Source organism: Argiope bruennichi, chromosome 1, assembly GCF_947563725.1.
Source record: "Argiope bruennichi chromosome 1, qqArgBrue1.1, whole genome shotgun sequence".
Classification (NCBI taxonomy): Eukaryota; Metazoa; Arthropoda; class Arachnida; order Araneae; family Araneidae; genus Argiope; species Argiope bruennichi.
The window spans coordinates 53,031,475-53,058,592 of NC_079151.1; the positions used below are offsets into that span (position 1 = coordinate 53,031,475).

A 27,118-nucleotide genomic window follows, 5' to 3' on the forward strand; every position below is an offset into this window, starting at 1 on the left:
TTTGAATTTTTTTTTTTCTCCTCGCCTCGTATCAGATAAATTAAGTCTCGCATACTTGCAACATGCTTTTTCAGATAACGAATGCTTTTTGCTTGCCTTCTGTGACAACATCATTTCAGAAAGTTGCATAGGTTGTAAAGACTGAAACAAGCGTCATTTTGCAATAATTCAACGTGAGCAGATAAACGTGCGAAAAATTGGAACGAATTTTCTTAGTCTACGAAAGTTTTGCTCTTTACCATGATTCTTCGAATAATCAGTATGAGTGATACCATTCCACTTGAGCTTCAACGTAAAATTTTAAAAAATGTGTGGCGTACAATTTGAATTATCACAACGGTATTTGTGCAATAGTGTTGTCAATTTGCTTTGAAAAATGGCCTCAACTAAAAAACCAGGATTCATGGGTAAGAATTTTTGTCTCATTGTTTTGTCTTTAATTTTGTCTATATATTGGTTACACTAAATATTGCCAGTAGGAAATTTTATATTTTCTTGGAGACATTAATAATCAGTTAATTACAACCAAAACACTTTTTTTTAATAAATAAGGCAACATACTTAACAGTCTTCGATATCATCCTCTGAAAAGAAAATTTAGCAATGGTACAGTGGTGTTTTAGGCATTTTGAGACCCTAGACAGTGTACTAAGCGACCCCTCCTCTTTTAATAAAACTGACAGTTTATTTCACACTTCAACGCATTTTAAACTTAATCAATTTGTTAATGATTTATTGTTGATTAAGTTTTTATTTTACTAACTTTTGTAAAATATACGTTATTTATCACGACTTATAACTTGACATTACATTTGTACACAACTTCATTTAAGCAGATATTTGGTGTCAATAAATATTGTAATAATTCAGTACTGAGACAAATACAAACCTGACCAATTACACTTGACAATACTTTATTATTATTCTGATATTTTATAATTCGTAAAATTTTTACTTTTTCAAATTTATTTATTAGGAAACTTGGATAGTAAAGTTTTGTTAATCAAACTATTTCAGCCCCTTCTCAGTCCAGTAGCCCTTGGCAGCTGTCCAATTTTCTTAATATGAAATTGGTTACTCCTACGATAGAGGATAAGCAAAATCGTTAGTTATTTTTTGCCTGATCAAAACCCAACAATGAATATAATAATTCAAAATCCTAGAAATTTCGTAATAATCTCTGAAGAAATAAAGTGAAAATGAAGCACTTTGGGAAATGATTTTCTTAGGTGATATAAAATGAAGAAATTCAAATGCTAGAAAAAGAAATGCTCATTTGATAATAATGGAGAACATTTTCTCTTTTTATTTTAAGAGAATTTCTTTTTTGTTGAAATATAAGTACTTTATTAGCAATAGACAAAATAACGCTGTTGTTGTTCTCTTTCTGAGAATAGTATTGCCATTAATAAATTACTAATTTCAAATAATAAAATTCATTGTTTAACAATGAATATATGATGAATCTGCTAAAATTGCCTGTATTTATCGATAAACTGTAAAAAAATAGGGAAAAAATAGGAGTTAACAGTTTTAAGCGGACGTAATTGGAACTTATAAATAATCAATACATATGTAAATGCTGGAGAGAGTAAATAACTAATTATAATGTTTATTTGTTTAATTAGTATTATAATAAAAGAATATTAGAAGATAATTAAAAGTTAAAATATTAGTTAATTATATTTGTTCTCTAAAAATATTGCAGAGTTGAATGGAAATTAATAGTGACTGCTAATAAATAGGAATCGACTTTTAAAATTAACTCGCAGTTAATTGTTCTTACAAATATTTAATTACGATTTCAAAATGAAAGCAAATAGAATTAAACGTGTTGTGTAACAAAATATTTTTACCAATGCAGCTTAAAATTTGCTTTGATTTATATTTATTTGTTTCAGATTTACATGATTAATTAATATTTTATTATTATTTATAAATTAATTTGTCATTAATTTGCAAAATTGACTTTCGAAAGTTATAATGCTTTCAGAGAAATATAAGAAACCTTTATGAAATGCAGTTTTTAATTTCTGTACTTGATCATTCAGGAACAGTAGTCTCATTTATCGGTTTCGACTAATTTATTTCCTCATTTGAAATCACACAAACATTTTACAAAGAGATTAAGTTTAGATCTAACATAAGATGTTTGTTTGAAAAACTATGGTCTATCTTTGTAAGTGGTCTGGAATGTTTGAAAACTATTTGGAATCTGCTAGTCTAAAGATAATGTAAAGGCTGCTACTATTGAGATTTCCGCTCACTTACTTCTAGACTTTGGCAATTTGAAGAAACTGCATAATAGTTGATTTTTTAAAAAAAATACGAGACATTAATGTTCCTACTTCTTGGGAGTATACTGTCTGCTAATTCTATTACATACATCTATTTTTGTACTCCTTATGACTATAATATATTTCATTTATTGTCATCTTACTACTTTTGGCGACCAACTTTTTCAATGGAAATACTAACTTTGTTTAATTCCAATTCAATCTCTTGTGCACAGTTTGGTGCTGATGAATCCCTCAGCAAAATATTTTTAAATATCAATTTGAAATGAATATCAAGACCATGTGATTTTAATAGCATTACACCTGTTCTGTTTATTGTATGCATGAACCTTCCTAATGGTATTAAGTTTCATGCCATCATACTGTCATTACAACATGATTGTTTCGGTAATTCATCTTCCAATCGCTTGTCATTTTTCCTAGCACATAACTTCATTTCTTATTCTTCAAGTAAACTGAATAAAAAATATACGAAATCTTTCTTAACCCTTTCACATACAATGGCATTTCTGACATAGACATCGAATTACTTAATTTTTAGTTTTAAACCTGCAATTAAATGAAAGCACTAAGTAATTCAAAATGCAAAAATCAGTAAGGCTTCAATATTTCAAATGCCACTTATCTTATTATAGGAATTAAAATAACAATAAATGTCACAAATAAGATGTGCCGTTTAATTAGAAAGTTAAATAAATTAATAGGTTAAGAGGTTAAGCTTTCAACAATAGAAGAATATCACGCGATTAAATATTTGATCAAACAATAAAAGCAGTTTGAATTACTTTGCAACGATTAAATCTATCGTTTGCAAAAAATATATATCAGCAAAAAAAAAGGATTAAAAAGTGTTAAAATCTAGGAAAAAACTATACCATAACTTTTTTGAGATATTATTATTATTTGGAATTTTGAGAATGTTGGAATTTATCATATAAAAATACCAAAATGTCTCATAATTTCTATTAAAACTGTACTTAAAATTAAAAAAAATCTATATAGTTCTAAGGTGCACATTTCCAAGGAATATTTTTGCCAAATTCCATATCTTGTGATACAGCGCCCTGCCCTTTAGAGAGTCAATATACACAAATATTTTTCTTTATCTTTTGTTGTTAGACACAGTTTTTTGCAACGGAAATTTCAGTATAATATAATATTGCAATATTGTTTACTTCATTTACGAGGTATATTTTTTGTTTTACTGTAGAACCAATTTCTGTGTGATATGAGATTCCTTTCACAGTTTTTTTCCTTTTGCAGTGATATTTTTTTAAGATGTTATTTCTTATTAATATCCTCACTTCCACAATTTACTCTCGATTTCGATCATTTATGTATTAAATGAACTTCTGTTTGTTACAATTTATCTGTGGAACAGAAAGGTTCATATAATTAGATAGTAGGCATGAGCTAATTAAATAGTAGGTGAAAACTACAGAAACGTCACACGGTATGAATGTGTAAAATTCTTAAACAGTGTGATTCCTACGGTTGGCCTTTCTATGGAATAGATTTTAATACAAGGTTTTTTTAAAAAATCTGTTTAGTGCTTCTTTCGCATATTTTTTACAGCACTTTACATGGACTTTTTTTCACGATCCAACAGTGAAGCCTTCAATCACTATATCTTATTTTTACATATAATTTTCTTTATTATTGCAGATTCGATGTTATGCCATTTTCTGTGAGTCGTCGTTTATTTTATTAAGACGAAAATATCAGTAAAAATCATACAAGAAAAGTTTTTAATAAAAGTATAAATATTGAAAAAAAATTGTATGATACCCAAACCAGTATGATTAAAAAGGCATAATTTTTTTAAAAAAAATTGATGTTATTAAAACTATCGTTGCTTATTTTTTGGAAAACAATTCAATGAAACATCAAATTCTAATCTCGCTTACTTTTTGATTAACTAACTAAAATTTCTCCGAGATGCGCATTTCTACCCTCCTAAATGAATTTATGTCAACTTCTGTAGCTGCTAATCTAACGGTCTATCCCGTAGAGAGTCAGCGCGCACACACATACATATACACACACACACACACACACACACATTCTTCTTTATTATTATTAAATAAAAGTCGATTTTTAATAATATTTTTACTACATGTTTCGTTATTAATTTCTTTGTTATAGAATTTTTAACATTAAATATTTCTTATAAAACTAACTTCAATGTAAACATTTTTTTCCAATATTTTGTTGATATTAATGATTTTAATTACTAGTTTTCATTGTAAATATTAATTTTGTAACTCAATGACACAAAATTTAATTTTATTATTTTAATTTTTACGATAATAATTTTTTGAATTAAAAATTTTCTTCATAAATGTCTTTATAATCTTTATTATAAATTTAAAGAAATTAATTATGAGCCTTTATTTAAAAAAAATATTTAGCAAGTGAAACTTTAATTGTATTTCATTTAATTTTCATATTTTCATTTTGTTTTGTGAGGGGTCGAAGAACACTGATTCTAGCCAAAGCGACAGAGAGGGGCCTACTAAAATAAAAATTGGCTTCGAATGTGAAATTTCCGCAGCTAATCCTGGTGATAATTTTTGTGAAAAAAAAAAGCAGAAAAGAAAGAATTAGATGAACAGACATCATGAAGAACACAGAAAAACGTCAAATATATTAGCTAGTTTCTGAATAAAATGCACCTTTTCTTTCTTAGAATATATCAATATTATATTTATTTTCTTTCTCCAGTAATATCATATAAAATAGTTTTATGAGCATATCTATGGAAAAAAAAGTGTATACTTTTTTAATAGTAGAGAACCCAAATAAAAGTACAGATAATTCAAAAAGTATCGTCATTAAAAGATGTCAATGCTTTTTCTTATATACTTTTATGAAAATATTCTTTCCGTGCTTATGAAGAAAAGTTCTATTGGTAAATACATTAAAAATCTTTTTTAAATTTTCAACTCTTATTTCATTTTTTTCACTTAATTAAAGAAAACCATACAACTTTTATTTCAATTCGAGTAAGCATTATGTGATATTTTGAAAAGGGGTAGTTAATGTTCTATGAGCAGATCAGGCCATATAACTATGATAAAAACATTTAGAAGGTTATCGTTGAGACAGATAAAATGTTTCAAAATGAAACATCTATCGATGCAAATAATACAAAAGCTCCCCAACGTGAGAGATTAAAAAAATAACAATAACAGATACGCTTTACATTACGCAATATGTTTCCTTCAATTTCTATTTTTCTCATATTTGGAGTGATTTGAAAATCATTTTAGTGGATATCTAGGTGAAGTTTGAAATCTGGTTACCTTGAAGTGTCTTTATTCTATACATCATTTCAAGTATAAGATTGAGAAGAATAATCTGGTTTCGTCTGTCTGGCTTTCGTTTCAGCATAGGACAAAATTAACCTCAAACCGAAATATCGCTCATTATGACTGCTAAAGTTCTTGTTAATTAACCAGTTATTAAAAGAATGAAAGAGATTTTTTTTTGGCATATCCGTATAACTATTTTATTTTATATTTAGCCCATTTCATTAATTTGTATTTAGCTTATTTCATTATATGATGTAATAATGATCATTCTTTTTCGTCGGGCTCCAGATTGGGCGCCAATGTGGTGGAATGAAGATCATTATGATCCGTGCAATGGAAGCAAGAGGACATATGTTTTCGGGAACATTTATTTAATGATCACATTTCACACAAAACAAACACAAACACGAAAGACAAGATTTTAAAGCGCACACCTTAATAGAACAGCATATCGTCTCCTTATTTACAATCGCAATGCATTGTGGGATGCATACCTGATCAGGCATCGCCATCTATTATCCAAAAGAGAAGATAGAGTAATGCAACTGCTGCAATTATTATATATTTGATTTATTATTTTATTTATATTTGGCTTATCCAATCAAATACTTGAGAAAGATTTCCTACATTAATGTATTCCATTTGAATATTACATGATAGAATGTCGGTGTTATGTGAGTCTAAGTGGGCAGATATCATAAAAAGCTATCAGTAAAGCTATTTTTCTATTTTCTGTCATCGTTGATACGATATGAAGGGGCAAGTTTTCTAAAAATGGCTACAATCACATTTTTCCCAACAAAGGATCTCGGGGAATGACAACTGAAAAGGGGCCCTTTTGGAATCTTGCGTTGGGGTTCGTTTGCTATTTCTGTTTCATGCCTCATAACACAGTAGGAAGAAGTTCAAATGAATGCTGTGACGTTTTGTAGTAAAACCTAGTGGCAATGAAATATCTTCAACTTCGAAATTCAACAGTTATTAAGATCAAAACGTCAAAACGGAATTTGAAATCCGGGAAATAATTTGCTAGTTAGTTGGATTCCCCCCCCCCATCAAATGCAATTCATCGAACACATTATTGAGGAACATATTATAAATGCTAATGAATCGGGGAATAATGGATATGCCCGATAATTATAAATTTTTGTCAATCAATTGCGGTCCTACAGAAATGAAAGTATATAAATTTAATTTTATCGTGATATTTAATTGCAGTAATTTGGTAATTCATCATTTATTGTACTTAATGATTTTAAAATATGTTAACTAATTCATATCGTTATTAACAGATAAATAGTTATCTATACTGACAGTTACTAATCTTTTATTGATACTAATCAACTTTATTACAAAACCATGATATTTTTCAATGTCTTTTTAATTCCTTTGATTGTAGTAATATGCTATTTTACCATAATCGAAAAAAAAATAAGCGCTCAGTACTTAAAAATTAATTTTTCATGATAATGATCTGATTTTTTATTAAACGATTGATTTACAAATTAAGAAGAATCTATTTCAGAACTTCAAAATTTTAAAAATTCTGTCTGATGCCCCAAAACACGGAAATCCTTTCGAAAATTCCTAAAAAAACTAATTCACCTTAAGCAGCTTTTCATACCAATAAAAGCAAAACAAAGTTTTCGTAATTTTGAAATTTTTGTAATTTTATTCACTAATTTTTAAATTGACTTTAGTTTTATCAAAATGATTTTTAACCATTACATTGCTGATGTATACTTGCACATTACAAAGGAGAAATTCAAACGATCTTCATTACATTCAAGCAGTTAAATTATCTTTATAGACATCTTAACATTTAATGATATATTTCTTAAAACATACTGAAAAGATAAAAGTTGTTCCAAATTATTTAATACGAAATTATTTTTATATTACTCATTTCTCTTTTTGAAAAGAATTTAAATACGTTATTACTGGTTTAGGGATTTGTTTTTGTATTCTCTGATTTATGGGCATATGGTTCGTTTTGTCCAATGAGTTTGATTAGTTTTCTTATTTAATTTCATATTCAAAATAAATTAACAATTATTTAATGTTCAAATAAAATATAATTAATAACTTCATTTCAAAATATGCTTCATGCCAAATTATTTGAAATTCATTTTCTTCCCCATTATCTTCATCAAATTCATGTTCAAGAAAAGGAAACAAAATAATAGTAATAATAATAATAAATCCTATAAAATTGAAATAATATTTCTATAGAATTTAAATACTTTTTTCTCAGTAAATTTGATATCAAATAGAGCTATTCTATTCAATATACTCTCCAAAAACTTATGGAATGAAGTATTCAGATATATTTATTCCAGTTTTAAAACAAACGAAGAATTTGCAAATCACTGAAAAATTCTAGAATAAAAGACAGCCGCAAGTAAATGTATATATACCCTTGGGAGTTTCCTTTTTAAAGAAGATTAAATGTTTTTTTTTTCTATTTTAAAAAAGGAAACAGACTCGGCCGTTTTAAGCAATTTAATAAGACCTTACATGTACCTAAACCACTATTTTCTTCTTTTTCTTTTTAATGACAGGTTCTAGAACATTAAGTTTATTACTTAAATGCTTAATGGTATATTATTGTTATAATTACCGTTTAATTTATTTATTCATAGGTCATTTATGGTAAGTAATTTTCCTTATGAAGTAGAAAAACGCAAAGTTTATAAAATTCCAAAGTTCAAAACATTGATAATTGATTTTGCCTAATCAAGGCTATTTTAAGAATAAGCAATTTAATAAGACCTTACATGTACCTAAACCACTATTTTCTTCTTTTTCTTTTTAATGACAGGTTCTAGAACATTAAGTTTATTACTTAAATGCTTAATGGTATATTATTGTTATAATTACCGTTTAATTTATTTATTCATAGGTCATTTATGGTAAGTAATTTTCCTTATGAAGTAGAAAAACGCAAAGTTTATAAAATTCCAAAGTTCAAAACATTGATAATTGATTTTGCCTAATCAAGGCTATTTTAAGAATCTATATTTATTTTATTTACTTTTTACTATTTGTTAAAAATCTCCACTCCTCTGTTAACAGATTACTTTCCACCGTAGTTCAACTCGATGTTTGGAACCAACTAAATTATAAAAGGCTATTTAATAAAGTAGAGGAAATAAAGTTAATAACATCAGCTATTGCGTATTTCATAGACTTATCCAAAATAAATATTTATTTTAATTATTCAATCAAAGAATTATAAAAAGAAAATCGTTTGCTTGTTATTTTAAAAGGGTCGAAATACATCAATAAAAAGTTTCAAAATAAAAAGATAATAAAATGAATTATTCATCTAATACTAGTGAAAATTAAGTAACATATTATCTCTTACGTCGTTTCACTATCTGTGGATGGTAAGAGTGAAAAATAATATTAACGTTTATAATTTTCAAATTTTTGTGTGCATCTTTGAAACATAATAAAATCTTGAAATTCCAAAAGTATTGCAATAAAGCTAGAAAAATTGCGAAAACAATGAGTTGAATATTAACATGTAGCATTGATAACAAGTTCAGTATGTTATTGGACAAGGTTCTGGCATGGTTCAATTAAGAATTAAAATACAATAGATTTCAACTTAGCTTTTTTATATAGCTTAGATAAGTTGTACAGAATACTGTAAATAAGCATCATCAATAATGCTGCACTTATTTATTTGTGTTCTTAGTAAATAATAAGTAATGTTGACGAGGTAGCAATACTTTATAGATTTATACTCATATTATATTTCATAGATGTATCTCTTTACCGTTTCTTAATTAAAAATCCAGATGCATTTCTAAGAGCCAATTATTGACTTTTTTGGGCTGAAGGTGGAGGAAGTTAGACCTTCAAATGATTGTTGACTTTTTCAATAGATCGCTCATCATTTCATTTTTCATTCATACTATATATTCATACTATATAGTCAAGAAGATCTGCACAGAAGCAGAAAGAATTGTATCATTTATTTTCTTCCATCAATAATAAAGTGATCTAGAATCGTCATTACATTTAAGAATATAAAATTAAAAAAACAAATTTACAAAGGTGTTTTTTATGTCCTTTTATTTCCAACATTTTTTCCCCTCTTTGTTGAGTTGATTAAAATAAAAAAGCAATGAAGTTTCTTTGAAAGGAAATGAAAATAGTTATTTAAAAGTAATCAGAAATACGCATGTTAAGGTGTTAATTTTTTATCATCAATTAATCTATACTTATAATAAAGCTCAATGTGTGTGTGTGTGTGTGTGTTGGCGCTCTACAGGCCAGACCGTTTGACATACAGCTACCAAATTTGGTACATGTATACCTTGGAGGTTGGGAATGTGCACCTGGGGTTTCTTTTTTCGAATTTTTAATTAGAATTTTAATTATTAATTAAAAACTAACTTTCCCGCCAAAAAAATCTTCCATTTTCCCCACCGCCAACTTTTCCGCCAAAAAAATCTTCCATTATCCCCAGCGCCAAACGAGAAAGGCTTCAGTTTTTTTTTCTCCCAACAGTAATGAGGCTAGGGTTAAAATTTTTCGGCGGATTATTTCAATCGGTTCTGTTTATTTTCTTAATGTTTGATGCATTTAAAATTAAACATTGTTAATGAATGATGAATTCAGAATGAATCTGAAAGATTCATTCTGAAGTACTTTTGAATTAAAATAAAACAGAATAAAGGAAATTAAAAATTTCTAATCCGCATAGCGTTACCCCAACTGGCGTAGAAAAAATCACGTATTTGCGTTACGTAACCAGCGAAGAAAATTCACGCATGCGCATTCTGTTCTGATTGTTGCCATGACAACGTTATCAATGGATGATTTAAATTATTTTTGGGTTAGTTGCATGCTTTTGTAAGTAAATTGTATTTATGTTAGTTATATATTTTTTGTATATGCTTATAGTTTTAAGTACATCGTTTTTTAAGTAGTTTTTTTTAAAACCTGTTTTCAACCGTTTATTTTAAGCGATTCGTTTTATTTTCTTAGTGTTTGATGCATTTAAATTTAAACATTGTTAATGAATCGATCTGCTCATAATGAATCTAAGAAAATTTTGTTGACCAACTCTTGAGATATTACATAAATTAAAAAAGATATTCTTTAGTGCCGTAAAGTTTAAACGCTGAGTGACTCTATTTTCAGTAATCAGATTATAAAAAAATGCTTTGTTTCAGTAAAAAATATTATTATATTAATTGAAGATAAATTCTTTCCACTTTAATTTAAAGCATAAATTCTACGGGTGCTAACAGAAAATGAGAGAGATACATATTACGTTATGACTGAAGGCCTTTATAATATTATGAATGAATTATATGATAAACAAAATTTGAAGTTTTAAAATATTTTGATAAAGAAGCTATTAAAGTAGAAATTGCATAAAATATTTAATTAGTAAAATTTTAACGAACATTAAGATTGGCGAACCGGCTGGTCGCCAAAGACGGCTAGTTAATAAATAAGAGGTATGTGAGAGAGCGACTTTAATGCCAAAAAATTATTTAAACCAGAAAATGCTCATGGAATTCGAATCAACGCAACCATAGAATTCGAATCAATTCTATAGAAAACCACATTAAACGGAACTAAAACTTCAACTTATCGTTTATTAGTTTGTCTGAATGGTCAATTTGTGATATAAATTAATTTATCTGCCCGGTCAATGCAATTTGTAAAATCCTGTCTTTGTAAAGAAATAATTGGAGTCTGTTTCGTATCCTTGTAGTTGAAACAAAACTCATCACAGAGAGAAAAAGAAGGAAATCTGATCTCGTGGTGATGTGGATAACTCTCTGGGATGTCCTTCTGTACGCTGCGACTGAAATATGGTTGACTTTCCAAGGAGTTTTGGAAATAGGCAGTAAGTATTATTGCAGTATACTTTCTTTAAATCTAACATAATCACAATGATATATTGATAAATTTTATCCTGGAATTACATTTCATTCCAGAAAATTAAATAGCAATAATATAGAACAATATTTTCTAAACTTTTAATTTTAATGGCGTTTTTTTTTTTTTTTTTTTTTTTGGAATAAATTTTGACGACATTGCCTTATTCCTAATTTTTCTATAACTACAATTATTCAATTATTATTTATCTATGAAATATTAATTGTCTAATAAATTTTGTGGAATCATTTTGAAAACAGATTTTCTAAAGATTTTCTTCTGTTTAACCCTTTCTAGGGCCGTGGGAAGTATGCTTTCCACCAAATTTATCTATCTTCGTATGAATTTATGTAGGTTGGCATAAGTTCTGACAATTTTTTTTAGAAAGACAGAAACTTAGATGCTTTAATTCTTTATTTTACACAAAATGATGTGTCTTGATTTGATACTTAATTATTAATTAACCAAATTAATTAATTAATCAAATTAAATTTATATAATAAACTAAATGAATCCCTTTTCTTATTCTAATTTCAAGCCTAAAAATATTTTAACATAATATGACTAGAAAAAAAATGGCCCTTTAAAGGGTTAAATTACTAAAGAAATTAACAAAGTCATATGCTAACAGAGTCCTCACTTCTCATTCGGACTCTTGAGACATAGTATTATGGATATTTATGATCTCCAAATTAAATATTAAATGCTTATCTCTATATTAAAGCTTCTTAAATTGTAGTTCATAATGAAGAATTAACTGGTTTAAGAAAATTACATTTCCATCGTTTTAACTACAAAAATATTTATTTAAAAATGACTCAGAAGAACATTCATCATATCAGAACGCCACAGAGAATCAGAATAAAATTCAGTCGGAGAGGCAAAAAGTGAAAACCGTTCTGCGTCACAGTTACAGTTAATCTGATGCTAAAAGTAGAAATAATAATACAGTTAACAATGAAAAATTTGAAAATAAGAATTAAACAAACAATTAATGAATTAAAAAGAGTTCTTATGTACTTTTGTTGTCAATCCGCCTCAGTATAATTTTAAAGAATACTACGTCCCTGGAAATTGCCACAATTAAAGAATTGGATGACCAAACGGTCTTTGTGATCAAAATAGTCTTCATTATGGTTAAAAATCTATTCATCATCCATCGGTCTACCATCAGGAAAAAGAGTGTTAAGTCATATTCCCTTTGTAATATGCTGCCATAGCACTGAAGACCTGGTTCCTTATGTGCTGACTAGGGATTGCAATACCGGTATACCGGGATACCGAATACCGGTATTTTGAGCCATTTGTACAATTTTGTAATACCGGTATTCACAAGTTTAAATACCGGTTTTTCGGTATTTACTAGAAATTTTTAAAATGGTCTCCACTATATGTTCAGGGATCGCCAACATAGCAAAATAGTATACGTTTTTGTTTTTATGTCTCCCTAACAGGCGAAATTAATTAGCTAATTAATGGCTTAATTAAGTGCTTAAATCTAAATTAGCGAAACATGGATTATCCCTGAAAGAAAATATTGTATCCATAACGACTGATGGAGCAACAATTATGAAAAAAGTTGGAAAGTTGATAGGTGCAAATCAGCAGTCGTGTTATGCGCATGGAATTCAATTAGGTGTAATAGATATATTATACCAAAAAAATAAAGAAAAGAAGAATCCAAATACTGTGGATATAGAAATTTTGGATTCCAACTTTGAAAAGAATAAGAGTGATATTGACAATGAAGATAATGACAATGTAATTGTTGAAGAAGATATTGCTAATGAGGATGAAATATTAACCTATCAAGAATTGCTTCCTATAATTTATAAAGTTCGAAAAATTGTTAAGATATTTAAACGTTCCCCTATAAAAAGGATATATTACTAAAATATATACTAACTGAAAATAAAACAGAATATATGTTAATATTAGATTCTAAAACACGTTGGAACAGTTTACTCCTAATGATGGAACGATTTTTGTAACTGAGAAATCCAATCCAAAAGCAATAATCGACTTAAACCTGTCAATTAATTTTTCAGATAGTGAATTCGACTTAATATCTAGAACTATATCAGCTCCTCTACTTCCAATAAAACTGACTATTGAGGCATTATGTTGGAGAGATTCTAATTGATTAACAGCTAATGCAACAATAAATTTCATGCTGCAGTCACTGAAAGAACAGCACACATCACTATCTGAAGAATTATATATTACATTGAAAAATCGCACAGAAAAAAGGCATACCGAAATAGAAAATCTCTTATGGTATTTGCATAATTACAATGATTTTAAAAATGAAAAAGAAGAAAAGAAAATAACCAATTCATGTCTGATTAAGTTTAGAGTAAATTTTCTTAAAATTTTTTACCCACAAACCTATCCACATTCAGAAGATTCAGTTATCGAAGATTATGATGTCACTACTGTCGATAGTAAAAAGAAATTGTCTCTTGAACAAAAATTAGAATTAGCGATAAATAATAAAATTTCAACGAACCAAAATACAATACAGAAATCAGCTATATCCAAAACCGTCCGACGAGAAATCGATTTATTTGAAGATGAGGGATTTAGAGGTAAATACTTGGAAAAAGTATATCGCGCATTTCTAACAGTACCATCAGCTAGCGTAGATGCCGAAAGAGCGTTTTCGACAGCTGGTCATTTTTATACAAAATTACTTTTCAGGCTTAATGACAGTACAATTGATGCATTATGTTTTTAAGATCACGTTTCAAAAATTTGTAATAGTACCACAGACTGAATAGTGATATTTATACTTTTTTTTGTGATTTAAATAAATAAGATGTTTCTTTATATTTTTGTGATTATATACTGTTATAATTTATAAGTTACAAATTATTTTTTGTGATATTTACACTCTCTAAGAAAACTGGCAAATAAAACAAAGAAACGCCTGTGTTTTCTTTCTTTTTCTAAAATTTCTAATACCGGTATTAAAACCGGTATCCCGGTATTAAGATTTAAAAAATACCGAATACCGGTATTGAAATTTTGGTCCAGTATTGCAATCCCTAGTGCTGACTTTTTCTCCTTTCACTCTACTTGTGTAAAAATAAAATTTAAAAAATCAAGACAAAATGAGAAGAAAAACTCATAAATAAAGACCACATCTGTAATCACATATAGATTTTCAGCGTTTTTTTTTTTTTTTTTTTTTTTTTTTTTTTTTTTTTTTTTTCTGATTTGATTAAATACTAAACACACTGTTTATTATTCTCCCAGTGGTAAAAATAAGAAAATGTAATTGAAAAATCATAAGAAAACAGTGCATGAAGCAAAATTAGATCGAAGTTAGAATTGTTTTAATTCTAAATTTTTAATAAGTAATAATATTTCTGCTTTATTATGTAATTGCGTATATTTTATTTATAGCTTTTATAATGTAAATCACCGTCACAGTTTCTCGTCGCTATACATAAAATACATATTGCTTTAATTTCTAATAAAAAAAATAGTCGATTTCAACCACATTTTAGTGAATCCTCTGCGATTTATTGGCTATAGTGAATTGTAATAAGGTAAAATCGTCAAAATCGGATGATTTTGCAATCAATATCAACAGTAGATTTTGAGAGTTGAACCAATTTGTTTTGCTCAATATTTTCTTTTATAAGTTTATCAGCTAAGTTCTTGACTGGCGCTTGCTTTTTAAGTTTCATAAACATGTGTTTCGCTGTGATAAGAACTAGTGTGAAAACATCGTTTAAGAAGAAGCACTTTTTCACTATAGAAATCATAGATAAGAGAAATTTTATTCGTGTTTCAATATTTTTCAAAATAAATTTTTGATTATCATAGCACTTAAGATTAAATTCAGGCATCATTTTTCCGTCTGAACCCTTCTTGGACATGCATTTTTCCGAGAGAATAATGCATCGAAGATAGTTGCATTATCATTCTGTCATAAAGAATAGAGAATGTCACTGCCATTCTGTAATAAATATCAATAGAACTAGTCCCATAATGTTTATACCCATTACGTTTTAGCCATAAAGTTTTACCACTTTTTTGTCAAGTCTGGCAGAAATTGTTTTTTGTCACTAAACTTTACCTTCCTAGAAATTAAATGGCGGTACACTAAATATTAAAAACGAATTTAAATTCCGTGCAAAGCATCAAAATAGCTTTTCTTGTAAATCGAAGTTATAATAATAAATCCTTTTTTCATGTGTTTATCACTATTTCCTTAATAAAAAGACGAGGAAGACGTAGCAAGAATTAATATTTTAATTTTTCAAATATAATCAGTGCTGCAATTCAAGTTATTGTACTAAATATTTTGTTAGGAAAAGCAAACTTTATAAATGAAAAAGAACAACTTATATAACATTTTTGGTTTTCAAACACTTTCGCTATAGATAAGAAACAGTAATGATTAACAATAAATATTTCAAAATCATTTTTCATTCCACACTTCATTATAATAAAAAAACTCATTTTTTTCCAGAATTATTTTTCAAAACCGATGATGTGTGCCAAATTCGTGAATGGTTAGACGAATATCTTCCACAGGTACCTGATGACTTTACACAAAGCTGGAGAGATGGAATTCTGTTCTGCAAACTTCTGAACAAGTTACAGCCTGGTTGTTTTCCAGATGCAAATAGACTTGACACCAATTTCGGCGTGCGAAATTTATCTAAAGCTTTCCGTATTCTAGAAACTCGATTTGATATAACACCAGTAAGTAAATTTTAAAATAATCTTTTAAGCATAGCCATTTTATATTATATACATGGCAAAATTGTGTATAGCGAGGTACATAGTCTACATGAATTTTTCAATGTCAGTAAATCACAAACGAAAAGATCATAACGAAATTCAGAAGTTTAAACTTTGTATTTTCCTCTAATTTTTCAGTCTTAGATAATGATTGAAGTAATTTTCATATTTTCGCTGCTTTTATTTTCACGATTTCATTATTTTTCAATAAATATTAAAATTCAAATGATATGAATTAGGTAGAGTTTTTTTTAATGTTTGAATCAGTACCATCACAATAATTGTGTTTGGAATTCTGTTGAAATTCAAATAATGTGTAGGATTAATCAAAATCAGAATGTGATATTGATGTGATTTCTAGTTCATTGATTCCTCCAGGAGCTTGCTTTTCGTCCCTTGTTAGGATTAAGAATAGTGGTAGTCATTTGATAAAATCTTAGTCTTAAGATTTGAAGATTCCAGGTTCGTAATCCTCTGTCAAATATCTGCTTTGTTTGTGCTTCTTGTGCACGTTAAGTCTGAAATCAAAGGTTACTTTAAACAAATTCTCGTTGGCGCGAAATCGAAGGTTGAAAAGGCTTTTGTTTATCAAGTTGTAGATAGCTAGGTGTAAATATAGAGGCACGTTTTGATAGCCAACTTAACATCTCTTAACAATAAAAATACTGTTACGCATTTTTTCTGATACTTTATGACGATAAAAATGGGAAAAAGGCAACAATACAATATTAATTCAATTGAACTGTCATGAAAAGTATCAAAATGATTTGGAACGAATAAAGAAAAATTTGCAGGATGAATCGAAATGACTTGAAAAAAAACCTTACTCTTACTGTATTTCCAAAAATATATCATGTATTTTAATCAACTTCAGTTATGACCAATGACAAATAAAAAATAATGTATTTTTTTAGAAATTTATTAATGTATTTTCTCTATTTCTAATAGAAAGTAACCGTGGAAGAGATTGTGACTTGCAGCAAAGATTCAGAATCGAAACTCATAGACTTACTTCTTCAGCTGAAACAGAAATCTGAAGACAACGAAAACAATAATGAAATCAAACCTACATCAGAAGAGGACGAAAAGGTTAAAGAAAGCTGTACGACTGAAACAAAAAATTGTATCGCGAAAGGAACAGGCTTGATGGTTGGATTTGTCGGACGCGCAGCAAGCTTTGGAGTACTTTTTTCTTCTTTATCCGACTTAAATTTAGTTCTAGAAATAAGAGGGCCTTCCAATACCATCTGCAGTGAAAGAATTACCAAGCGCTCTCCAAAGAGAAAGAACGTTATCAAACCCTGGAAACCTCTTTCACCGCATGCTGTAGTTCGATCCACCTCCAATGAAGAAAGGGGTACACCTACTATGGACATCAATCTAGACTTCCCAAAGGAAACTGAAAAATGCTTCATACCTCTAGAATATGAAATGCATTCAAACCAAATCAGTTTTACTTATTTTCCGCTTATTCAAGGACAACACAGAATTGCTATCCTGTCCCATGGGCAGCATGTTTCGGATAGTCCCTACATAGTGACTGTCGAACCTTCAGTAAGAGACCCTAAAACTAATAATATGGTACACATAAAATCTGTCTTAAAACCCCCAAGGCGTAGTGAAAAACGTGAAGAAGACGAACCAAAGAAATCCTTGGTAAGATTTGAAGAACCCAGCGAAAGAAAGGAGCGTTTAGGAAAAATTTTGAAGAGGCAAGTTTTGAGATATATTGTTAAAATTGACGGAAAAGACGTAGTGGTTGACGCCGACAGCATTAATAATTTGGCCACTTCACTTTTGAAGATGGATTATGAACTTCAAAAGCGTCCTTTAGTTCGAAGAAACAGCTGGGGTTTTGTGGGTGACGCAGAAAGGAAAATAAGCGCCATAAGGCAATTTGGTATTGATTTAGAAGAATTAGAAGCTCAAAGTATAAAAATGCAGAGATCTCATTCGCTCTCTTTTAGTCCAATAACTAAGAAACCTCCAAAGATAAGTAGCTCATACGAATGTGAAGATATCTTTCAACAGAAGACTTTGGAAACAGTAACAGAAGGAAGAGTTTCACATTTCAGCAACTTATCTGAATCACATAAAGAAGAAGACGACGTCTTTTGTATAATGAATAAAGACTTTTATCATCTTTCGGAAGTAAACATTGATGGAACTGCTGAAGAACAGGAGGATTTGGATGCAAATTCTTTGATGAATTCTAAGGATAAAGTTTCGGAAAAAACTTTTTCTGGCAGCGATGTAAAAGAACTGGATGAGTCTTTTACAGTAAAACAGATTCAAATGTCTCTTAAATCTGAAATGATGAATACACAAAACTTGATGCAATCTATTGAAAGGCATGAATATCATTTGACAAACGCAAGTCAATACCCTTCCTGTTTAGACATACAAATAGATGAAGAATTTTCTAAACTAAAATCAGAAACCAATTCAGAAATGATTTCATCAGATGCCAATAAAAATTCACAAATTGCAGAGTTGTCTTTTAGCCATGGCGATCATATAGCAGTCGATAAAAACGATGAAGAACACAATCTTGTAGAAATGAGGAAAAAAATTAATGATGTTGAAAATAATATTGAAGAATTTAAAAATTTAGAAGAAGCTAATAGTGTTTTCATCGAGGAAATACCCTTCACGAAGAGTGATGCTAAAACAGTCAGTAATCATGCTCGCAAAAACATGCTGCATTTATTAGGTGACACGAGCGAAGACTCACATAAATATGAAGCATCAAAACAACACACCAGAAAAAAAATTCTTCACGGTAACAGCAAGAAACGTGTTTCACAAACAAAGAAAGTAAATAATGCAGGAAAAAACAGCCCATGCAAATTTTTAAAGAAAGCAAATCTTTGCGAAGAAAACTTGCATTGTTTTGTTAAAGATAAGCATTCAATGAATGAACAGTTTAAATCTAAAAATATTACAGTTCCTAAAGTGAGGTATAAGTCATTTGCTTATTCAGATATCCAGAAAAATAAAACCAAACGCCAACGATCGCATAAATGCCAACATATGAATAAGAAAATCCAAACAAATTATTCTTCGTATTATACAAAAGCACGTAGAAGTTCATCCAAAAGCTCAATAGACGATTCATTGGTGAAAAAATTTCAGTGCATTTTACAAAACATTAACTATAATGATATTTCTTCATTGTCTAAAATATCATCTTTAAAATCTACAAAAAATCGCATTGGTTTTGATCCAACAAATAATTCATTTAACAGAAATGAAGAGAGCACAAATTTAAAAGAAAACCAAAAGGAAAATGGTCACTCAGCAAAATATGAAAATAAAGAAGAAAATTATAAACATAAGTCAAATTCCAGTTTGAAGAACACAACAAATACTAGTAGTTACTTGTCCAATTTGTGCTATAAAACTAATGTAAATGGAAATGAAGATGGGAACAAATTTGTGTCTGTAGTTTCGAAGGAGAAGACAGAATTCGTAGATTTACCACAACGTCTCTGTAAAAATTACAATATCTATCATCATCCAGAAAATAATAATATTTCCAAGAATTATTCTGTGATTTATGAATCGTTATCAGCATGTGTTATGAATTCAACTCCTACTGACTCTTGTGAATCTTTCGTAAAAGGCAATTACAAAAAATTTTCAGACTGTAGTCAAATTAGAGAATCAACGTCAAAGAACACTTGTCAGTTTACTTACAAACATTTTAATCCTCCTTTACAATTCGATAGGGAAAGCACAGTTAAAAAACAAATAAAGCTGTGGGAAACTTCTACTGTGGAAAATAGCGACAAACCAATACCAAAGCACATTGATAAACTTCATGTACTGCCTGAATTAGTAGATATCAAGGCCAAACTCAAATTTTGGGAAAATGCATATCATCATTCAGAAAATGATGAACTGAAAGATGTCTCAAAAAGTTCTAATAATACACATGAACAGGAAGAAAGAAACGATACGCCAAGATCTATTTTTTCAGGTATAATGTTTAAGTATTTTTTGAATTTGTGAAGTTGTTTTGTCTCACTCTATATATTAATGTTACTTGCATCTAAATTAAAATAATATTCTAATGAAGTACAACATCTACTTAACATATAATGGATACTTAAATACTTTATTAACACTTGTAAACATACGTATGTTGATATATCAATTAGTGTTATTTTAATATTTGAGAAAATTATTTTCATATCAGTCAATATTCGTACAATAATGGAAATATTAATATATTCTTTCTTGAAAAAATGCTGTGATAATTTGTTTCAATAACTTCCTTTTCATTTTCCCATCTATATTTTTAAACATCACCTCTTCTCCTGGATACTGGTGTAAAACTGAGAATCGCATCTGTATCATGGCTAAATTATTCTATTGGACTTAAATCCGATTTTGCGGTTATTTTTTTAAATTAAAAATATGGATTTATTCTTCTTTTTGATTTCAAAACTTAAGTTATTAATAATTAAAATATTTGTATATTTTTAATGATGAATAACGCAATCAAACTGAATATAAATAACAGCATTTATCTGTAACTAAAATTTATTTTCTCAAAATTAATTAATGACTCCTTTTTTCAAGATGAAAGTTCCCAACTGAAAAATAACAAAAATTAAGATACGTGCTTTAGAAACAGCGCTAAAAAAATTAAATTAGTTAAGTAATTTACAGGTTCTAATTGTCGGCGTCCAGGCCTAGGGGTAGCACGGCTTCCCCGTGATCTGAGCGTCCCGGTTCGGGCATGATTACTCTTCCCCCTGTGAGGTATGTGAAAGAACCTCCCCTACAAAAAGGTGCTGTGCAAGCGAGTGTGTGAGTGTCATCTTCATATGAGCTAGAAGTCAAACTTCTACCCTCGGGTTCTCAGGGGCCTTAACCCTCAGAAATTACTGCACAAACTCGGCTTAGGTAACAACAACAGGTTCTAATATCCTTATAATTTAAAAATAGAAAATAAATTAATATTTAGGAAAATAATTGGACATGTAAGGATTGCCCTTCAAAAATCAAACAGTATATCGGTTTAAAAATGATGAAACGCGTATCTGAGACATAAAATACAGTAAAAGTCGACATGAAAAAGTAGATTTTAAAACAATCAAATTAGTGGATTATCCAGGTTATTTATTGTTAAACTTATAGTAGCTAGAACTATCTTCACAATCTTAATTAAACTGTGTCAGCCAGTATTAATAATTTGCAGTTAATTCAAAATCACTGATTTCAAGATCAAAATGTATAATTTATTTTAATCTTTCATTGTTAAATTTATTATGTTTTTTTTTTTTTTTTTTTTTTTTTAGTAATGTGATAGATAAAACCAGATGAGTAAGAATTATGTTCCGTCTACCAGTTTTTAAATTATACGTGCTTCACATACATTTATTAATTTCTGAATTGCATAACAATCTCTTCGGAAACAGCATGTCATGCAAGAATTAAATAAATATCCTTAAAAGGCATAAATGTTTAAATATCAGAACAAAGTATCCAACCAAATCCAATTGACAGAATAAAAAAAAAGTTGTTCTGCTTAAATATCAACAATAAAAATGGAACCAAAAAAATGTGTGTTTATAACGATTACTATTCCATTATTTTCTAGAACATAACAAAATTCTCGAACTGGAGAAATTAAGACTTAACGAAAGGCGATTAGAAGAAATAAAATCAATGTTCATTAAGTTTATCTTCTCATGATGTATCAATAATTAAATACGGAAGAACACTATGGAAATTAGAATATATCAGAATAACAGATAATTGATGATTTAAATAAAAAATGAAATGTAGAAAGTATTATAAGTAGGAATAAGAAGGCAATGAAGTCAATGATGATATTTATACTCACAGTAGTTTCGATATCTATGTTAAAATTAATAAGTAATAAAGCGTGATGATACATTATTAAAAAGTAAAGAAAGACATTTTTTTAGAAAAGATGACACATCCTTTTATTGTTTACAATTATTTTTTTTAGCTTGGTTTTATTTTATAACGGCCATTTTTAAAAAGGTATTTTTATCTTTCAATATTTGTTATTATGCTAACAGAAAAAGAGAAATTAAAGGCAAAATCGATCATTAAAAAAGAATTTCTAAAAGCTTATAGTTTTCTATTTTAAAAGGAACCCTGTCTTTCATTATATGCAATTCCTCTAAACTAATTTTTTTTAAATAATGACAAATTTGTTTGGGAATACAATAAATTAACATACAATATATTAACAAGTTCATTGTGGCATTATCTGAAGTTCTGAATTTGATTCTATTTTAAAAATCATTTACTTAAATGTAATTAAGTTTTAAATTCTGGTTAACGCTATTTTCTGTTTAAAAGTCTTATAGTGAAATGGAATATTGTTTAATTTAACAAATAGTAAACGATAATGACGCTGGGCGAATGGTATTATTTTTTCCACTCTCTCACCACATTTGCCTTTAAGAAAGTAACATAAAAGTAATAAATTCCGTCTCCATGATTCCGAAAAAGCGAATTCTTGAAATTTCTAGCCTTCTGTTGTTCCTTCCACTGTTCAAAAGCTTAGAAATGCGCATTATGTTATTATACCCTATTATGTTATATAATAGACCTTATACTGCTTCATGTATTTCTGTGCATCGTCAGTCTGAATTGTCACTTGACTAAATAATCGGCAATTTTACCAATTGTAATATATAATTTCAGGGATAAACCTTGAAGAAAGTATTGAAAAACAAAACCAAGTTCCATTAGATCATAGATCCAAAGAAAATAATATAAACAATTCTAATTCTTTGGAGAAACCTACTGATAGCAAAATGCTGAATATGGATTCTGCGAAAGCGAAGATGAGAAGTTTCAGCGATCCTGGTGTTTTGGATAAACAAGACAACGAAATGGAAGACGACAGTTTGAAGTTAATATACAGAAATGAAATTTTCAATCCGGCGTCTAGCAAAGATGAGTTGTCATCTTCAAATGATGGCAACTTTATCGAACTTTTTGCAGACGACGAAGAATCATCAATGGAACTCCTCTGCTCGACAGAAGATGAATACATTGATGATGAAATATCCGAAAATATCTCCACTTACTGGGGTGACCTCAGTTTGATGAAAGGCTTAGAAGCTCATGATTCTTCAGAATATGAAGAATTCTTGCAGCTGATGAATTCGGAATCTCTCCAATCTTGTGCAGACGAATGCAAATTTTTTGGAATAGCTACATATTTTGGACATGTTGCAGTGAAAAATCGCTTTTGGGTATGTTTCAGTAAATTCTGTTGCATTTATTCATAGTATTTCTTAACAGAATTAATTAAAAAAAGTTTACTTTCAATTTCTGTGGTGCGAAAAAATTCCTCAAATGTAGAATTTTTCAAGAGATGTACACTCGAATCTTTTTCTCAATAAAATATTCTGGAATAATTCGTTGTAGAACATATCCAGAAACGCACAAAGCAAAGACAAAATTAATCTAAACGCAACAAAAAAGAAAAAAGAAATAACATTTTCTAAAATAAAATATTTGAATTATTTATAAATTATTCGAATGAATCAAAAATCTCAAAGAATAAGGAAGGAAAGCATGTTTACAACCGTTTAAATAAAGCTACTTAATTTAGTACAAATATATTTTGAAGAATTTATGTGTAGGTTTGAACGAATTTTTTAAAAAAATTTTATTAATCAGATTTTTAGTTAATAACAATTTAGCAAAATTTTGACCATTCTCAACGATAACACTTGAAAATTATGCGTAACTGATTTTTACACCATTTTAAAATTTAAAAAATTATCTTTTCAATTACGCCGATTTAGTTGCCATGCAATTTTTTCCTCGAATTTCGATAATTTTGAAAAAATTATTTGCGGCAGAATTTTCAACAGTAATTTTCATTGTTGCAGATAAAAGTCAAATCATTTTCATAATTACATTAAATACTTAACAGTTCTATTATTGACAGTATACTTAAAAGTTCTAAAGAAAAAAAAGATTATGTTTATTATCAGTGCAGTTTACATAAGGTATCAAATAATGAAATTGCAGAGAATTGCAACATGTAATTTAAAAAATAGATTATAAGGATAGTTACGTTTTTTAAAAGCATTATGACGTCATGGGACTTAATTCCATTCATTAACTCATTGTTGAGAACAAATTATTAAAGAATTTTGCCAATTGTTGAAAAATTTATAAAAATTATAAAATAATGTGATAATTTCAGAGTTTTAAATCATATTTTTTATGCTCATTGAAAAGTAAATTCTCTATTACAATTCCTTCCAATCATTTGTCTTACAGGTGTTAACCAAAGGTGCAGGTCGAGGAAATTTATCTGCTTCTGTGCAAGGAATCGGTCAACACAATGTCGCTTTCGTTAGTGTAGAATACACTCGAAAAGACATTTATGAAATTACCTATCAAGTATTTATCCCAGGCTTATATCTTATATCAGTTCGTTGGATGGATTCTCCAATTCCAGGAAGTCCTTTTCTGTGCAAAGTCACATATTGATGACTTTTCGTGCCTCTTACCAGCTTTCTACAGAAGGCAATCTTATCTAATATACCTCGTATTATAAGAATTGACACTATTTATTATTGTTTAAACTATAAATGTTATATCGAATGAGAGAAGATATAATTATTGATATCATTATAAAATGTATTGTATTTTTGTATATTACTCAAAATTACAATTTTGACAGCAAATGGAGATTTGTACGGGTGAATTTCGGGTACTATTTCCCTTAAGATCTGGATTGGTAGATAAGTTATTATAATCATTTAATTAAATCTAAAGATTTATAAAATAATAAGCATTTTAAATAAGCATTTTTGACAATATGTATAATAATGTACTTCAACCTAAAAAGAAAGATTTGTACACGGGTGACAAATCATTAACATTAAAACAAGCAGTTCCACAAGTCGAAATAAGATAAAAACAATCATTTTAGATAAACAGCAAGCAGGTCATCTAACTGTAGTCAAAAAGAGCACAAGATAATAGCCAGCATATATACTATTGCCAGCTGGACAGTTACAACAACAAAAGAAGAATTCAAATGCCATACATAGACATAGCAGCAGAGCACTAGAATTTCATTTAGTTTCAAATTATTAGAAAAGTTTTGAATTGTTATGTGATACAATATATATAAACCACAAAACTGAATCGCATAAAAGACTAATTTTTTAAATAATTCTTAATAAACTTTATATTACTTTTTATTGTACAAAGTAGACGGTAAATAGAACTAGCCAAGGTCTTCTTCTTTAAAGTTATTATTTGATAAGAAAAACATGCCTGTACAGATCTACAAATTCGAAAGACAAAATGTGAGATTTTTTTTTTCGTTATAGTTTGTTTTGTTAATATTAGTAGCAGGGAAATACGTTTACGAATAAAATCATTAAGATTTTTTATTTTGATATCAGTAGAAAAAAAGTTTTTACCAAATTTTTTAATAACCGAATTCTAAAGAAAGAAAATTATATATTATTCAAAAATTGCTTGCTCATTTTGAACTTTTATAAGTTCAAATTTAAATTTAGGCTTAAAACTAAGTTTAGGCTTAGTAAACTAAAAAGAACATAAAAAAAACTAAAATATGCTTACTTTTCTATATTTTCATTTTTATAATGCCATACCAAATATTTTTGTATTTATAATTATTTTTTAATATAATAATTTTACTCTATAGTTTTTTACTTACCAAGTTTTTAGAAAAATTCACAACCAAAATTCATTTAGTGAAATTTATTGAAAGTATAACTATATCTCTGTATAAATTGTACTAGCATGTAAAATTCATATATCTTTTTTTTTGTACCAAAATTAAATAAAACTAAAAAAAATTTCATATGCTTGATAAATATTCAGTTTTATAGATAAGAAGTTTATTTTTTTTAAGAAGCCGAAATCTCAAAAGAATCTGAATCTAAAAGGTAAGTATCATTTATATACAAAGGAAAAGTTCAAATAATAAATGCTTTTCTAATTACTGTCAATTTCTTATCAGAGTACATTTTGAATTGCATAGAACAGGGGGTCCCTATTGATACTCACTTTTTAGAAACTGAATCTCTGTTATGACTAGGAACTCTACTTTCGTTTTAGAATCAGTTTATTTTTGAACAACACATGACAATGAATTTCATGAGGCTATTTACTTATGGAAGATATAAATTGATCAGAGTATTTACAGAAGAAGTAGAGTGAAATTGATCATTTGATCAGTCTACTTCATCTACACGCTAGATATTCATCAAAGAGATGAATATCTAATGTAAAAATTCCTTTTCTTAAAATAAACACAACATAATTCTTTTTAAATCAAAAGATGAATTACCAAATTCGAAGTTGGAATAAGATGCGACACAAACTCTAAAAGGTAAACAAGCAGGAAATATAAAACTTATTATGAGCGGCAACAGAATCTTTAGCGACCCACTTCATCTCGAAAATCCTAATAATTTTTCTTGAGACGAAAAAGACCTCTTTCCGATAGAAATTTTATGGACCGAAAATAACATTTTGTGATTAAAAAGCACTTATTTATATAATTTTACAAAAAATATTTCTAATATACGGCTTGATGGTTTTAAGCACGCATCACAATTGCAACTTGTTGAAAGATACATTACCTTCAAGGTCTTATCACGTTTAAAAGTTGACACGCGATCCACAATTTGGAATCCCTTGTAGAGCGAAATTCTCGTCCACTTATCATTACCGATTTATAAGAATGAAAAACTTATTTAACAGATTTAAATTTCATTAATCTCCTACGGTTTAAACTAGTCTAAAAGACACTGCATCGCCGTCAAACTTATAAATTGAAAATTC

At 28.4% G+C, this 27,118-nt stretch overlaps 1 protein-coding gene across 1 annotated transcript; it reads left to right on the plus strand.

Moving 5' to 3' along the window:
• Positions 1-26,012, plus strand: LOC129968467 (uncharacterized). The gene is made up of 6 exons (XM_056082374.1): positions 1-407; positions 11,352-11,486; positions 16,002-16,237; positions 17,225-20,258; positions 22,970-23,526; positions 24,569-26,012. The coding sequence occupies exons 1-6, from the start codon at positions 377-379 to the stop codon at positions 24,779-24,781; spliced, it is 4,206 nt and encodes a 1,401-aa protein (XP_055938349.1). The 5' UTR covers positions 1-376; the 3' UTR covers positions 24,782-26,012.
• The last annotated feature ends 1,106 nt before the right edge of the window (positions 26,013-27,118 follow it).

Bases quoted from the DNA above. Each gene is read 5' to 3' on its own strand.
- LOC129968467 (XM_056082374.1), top strand. From the start codon at position 377: ATGGCCTCAACTAAAAAACCAGGATTCATGG. The intron at 408-11,351 runs GTAAGAATTTTT...GTATCCTTGTAG, and splicing joins TAAAAAACCAGGATTCATGG to TTGAAACAAAACTCATCACA. The intron at 20,259-22,969 runs GTATAATGTTTA...ATATAATTTCAG, and splicing joins GCCAAGATCTATTTTTTCAG to GGATAAACCTTGAAGAAAGT.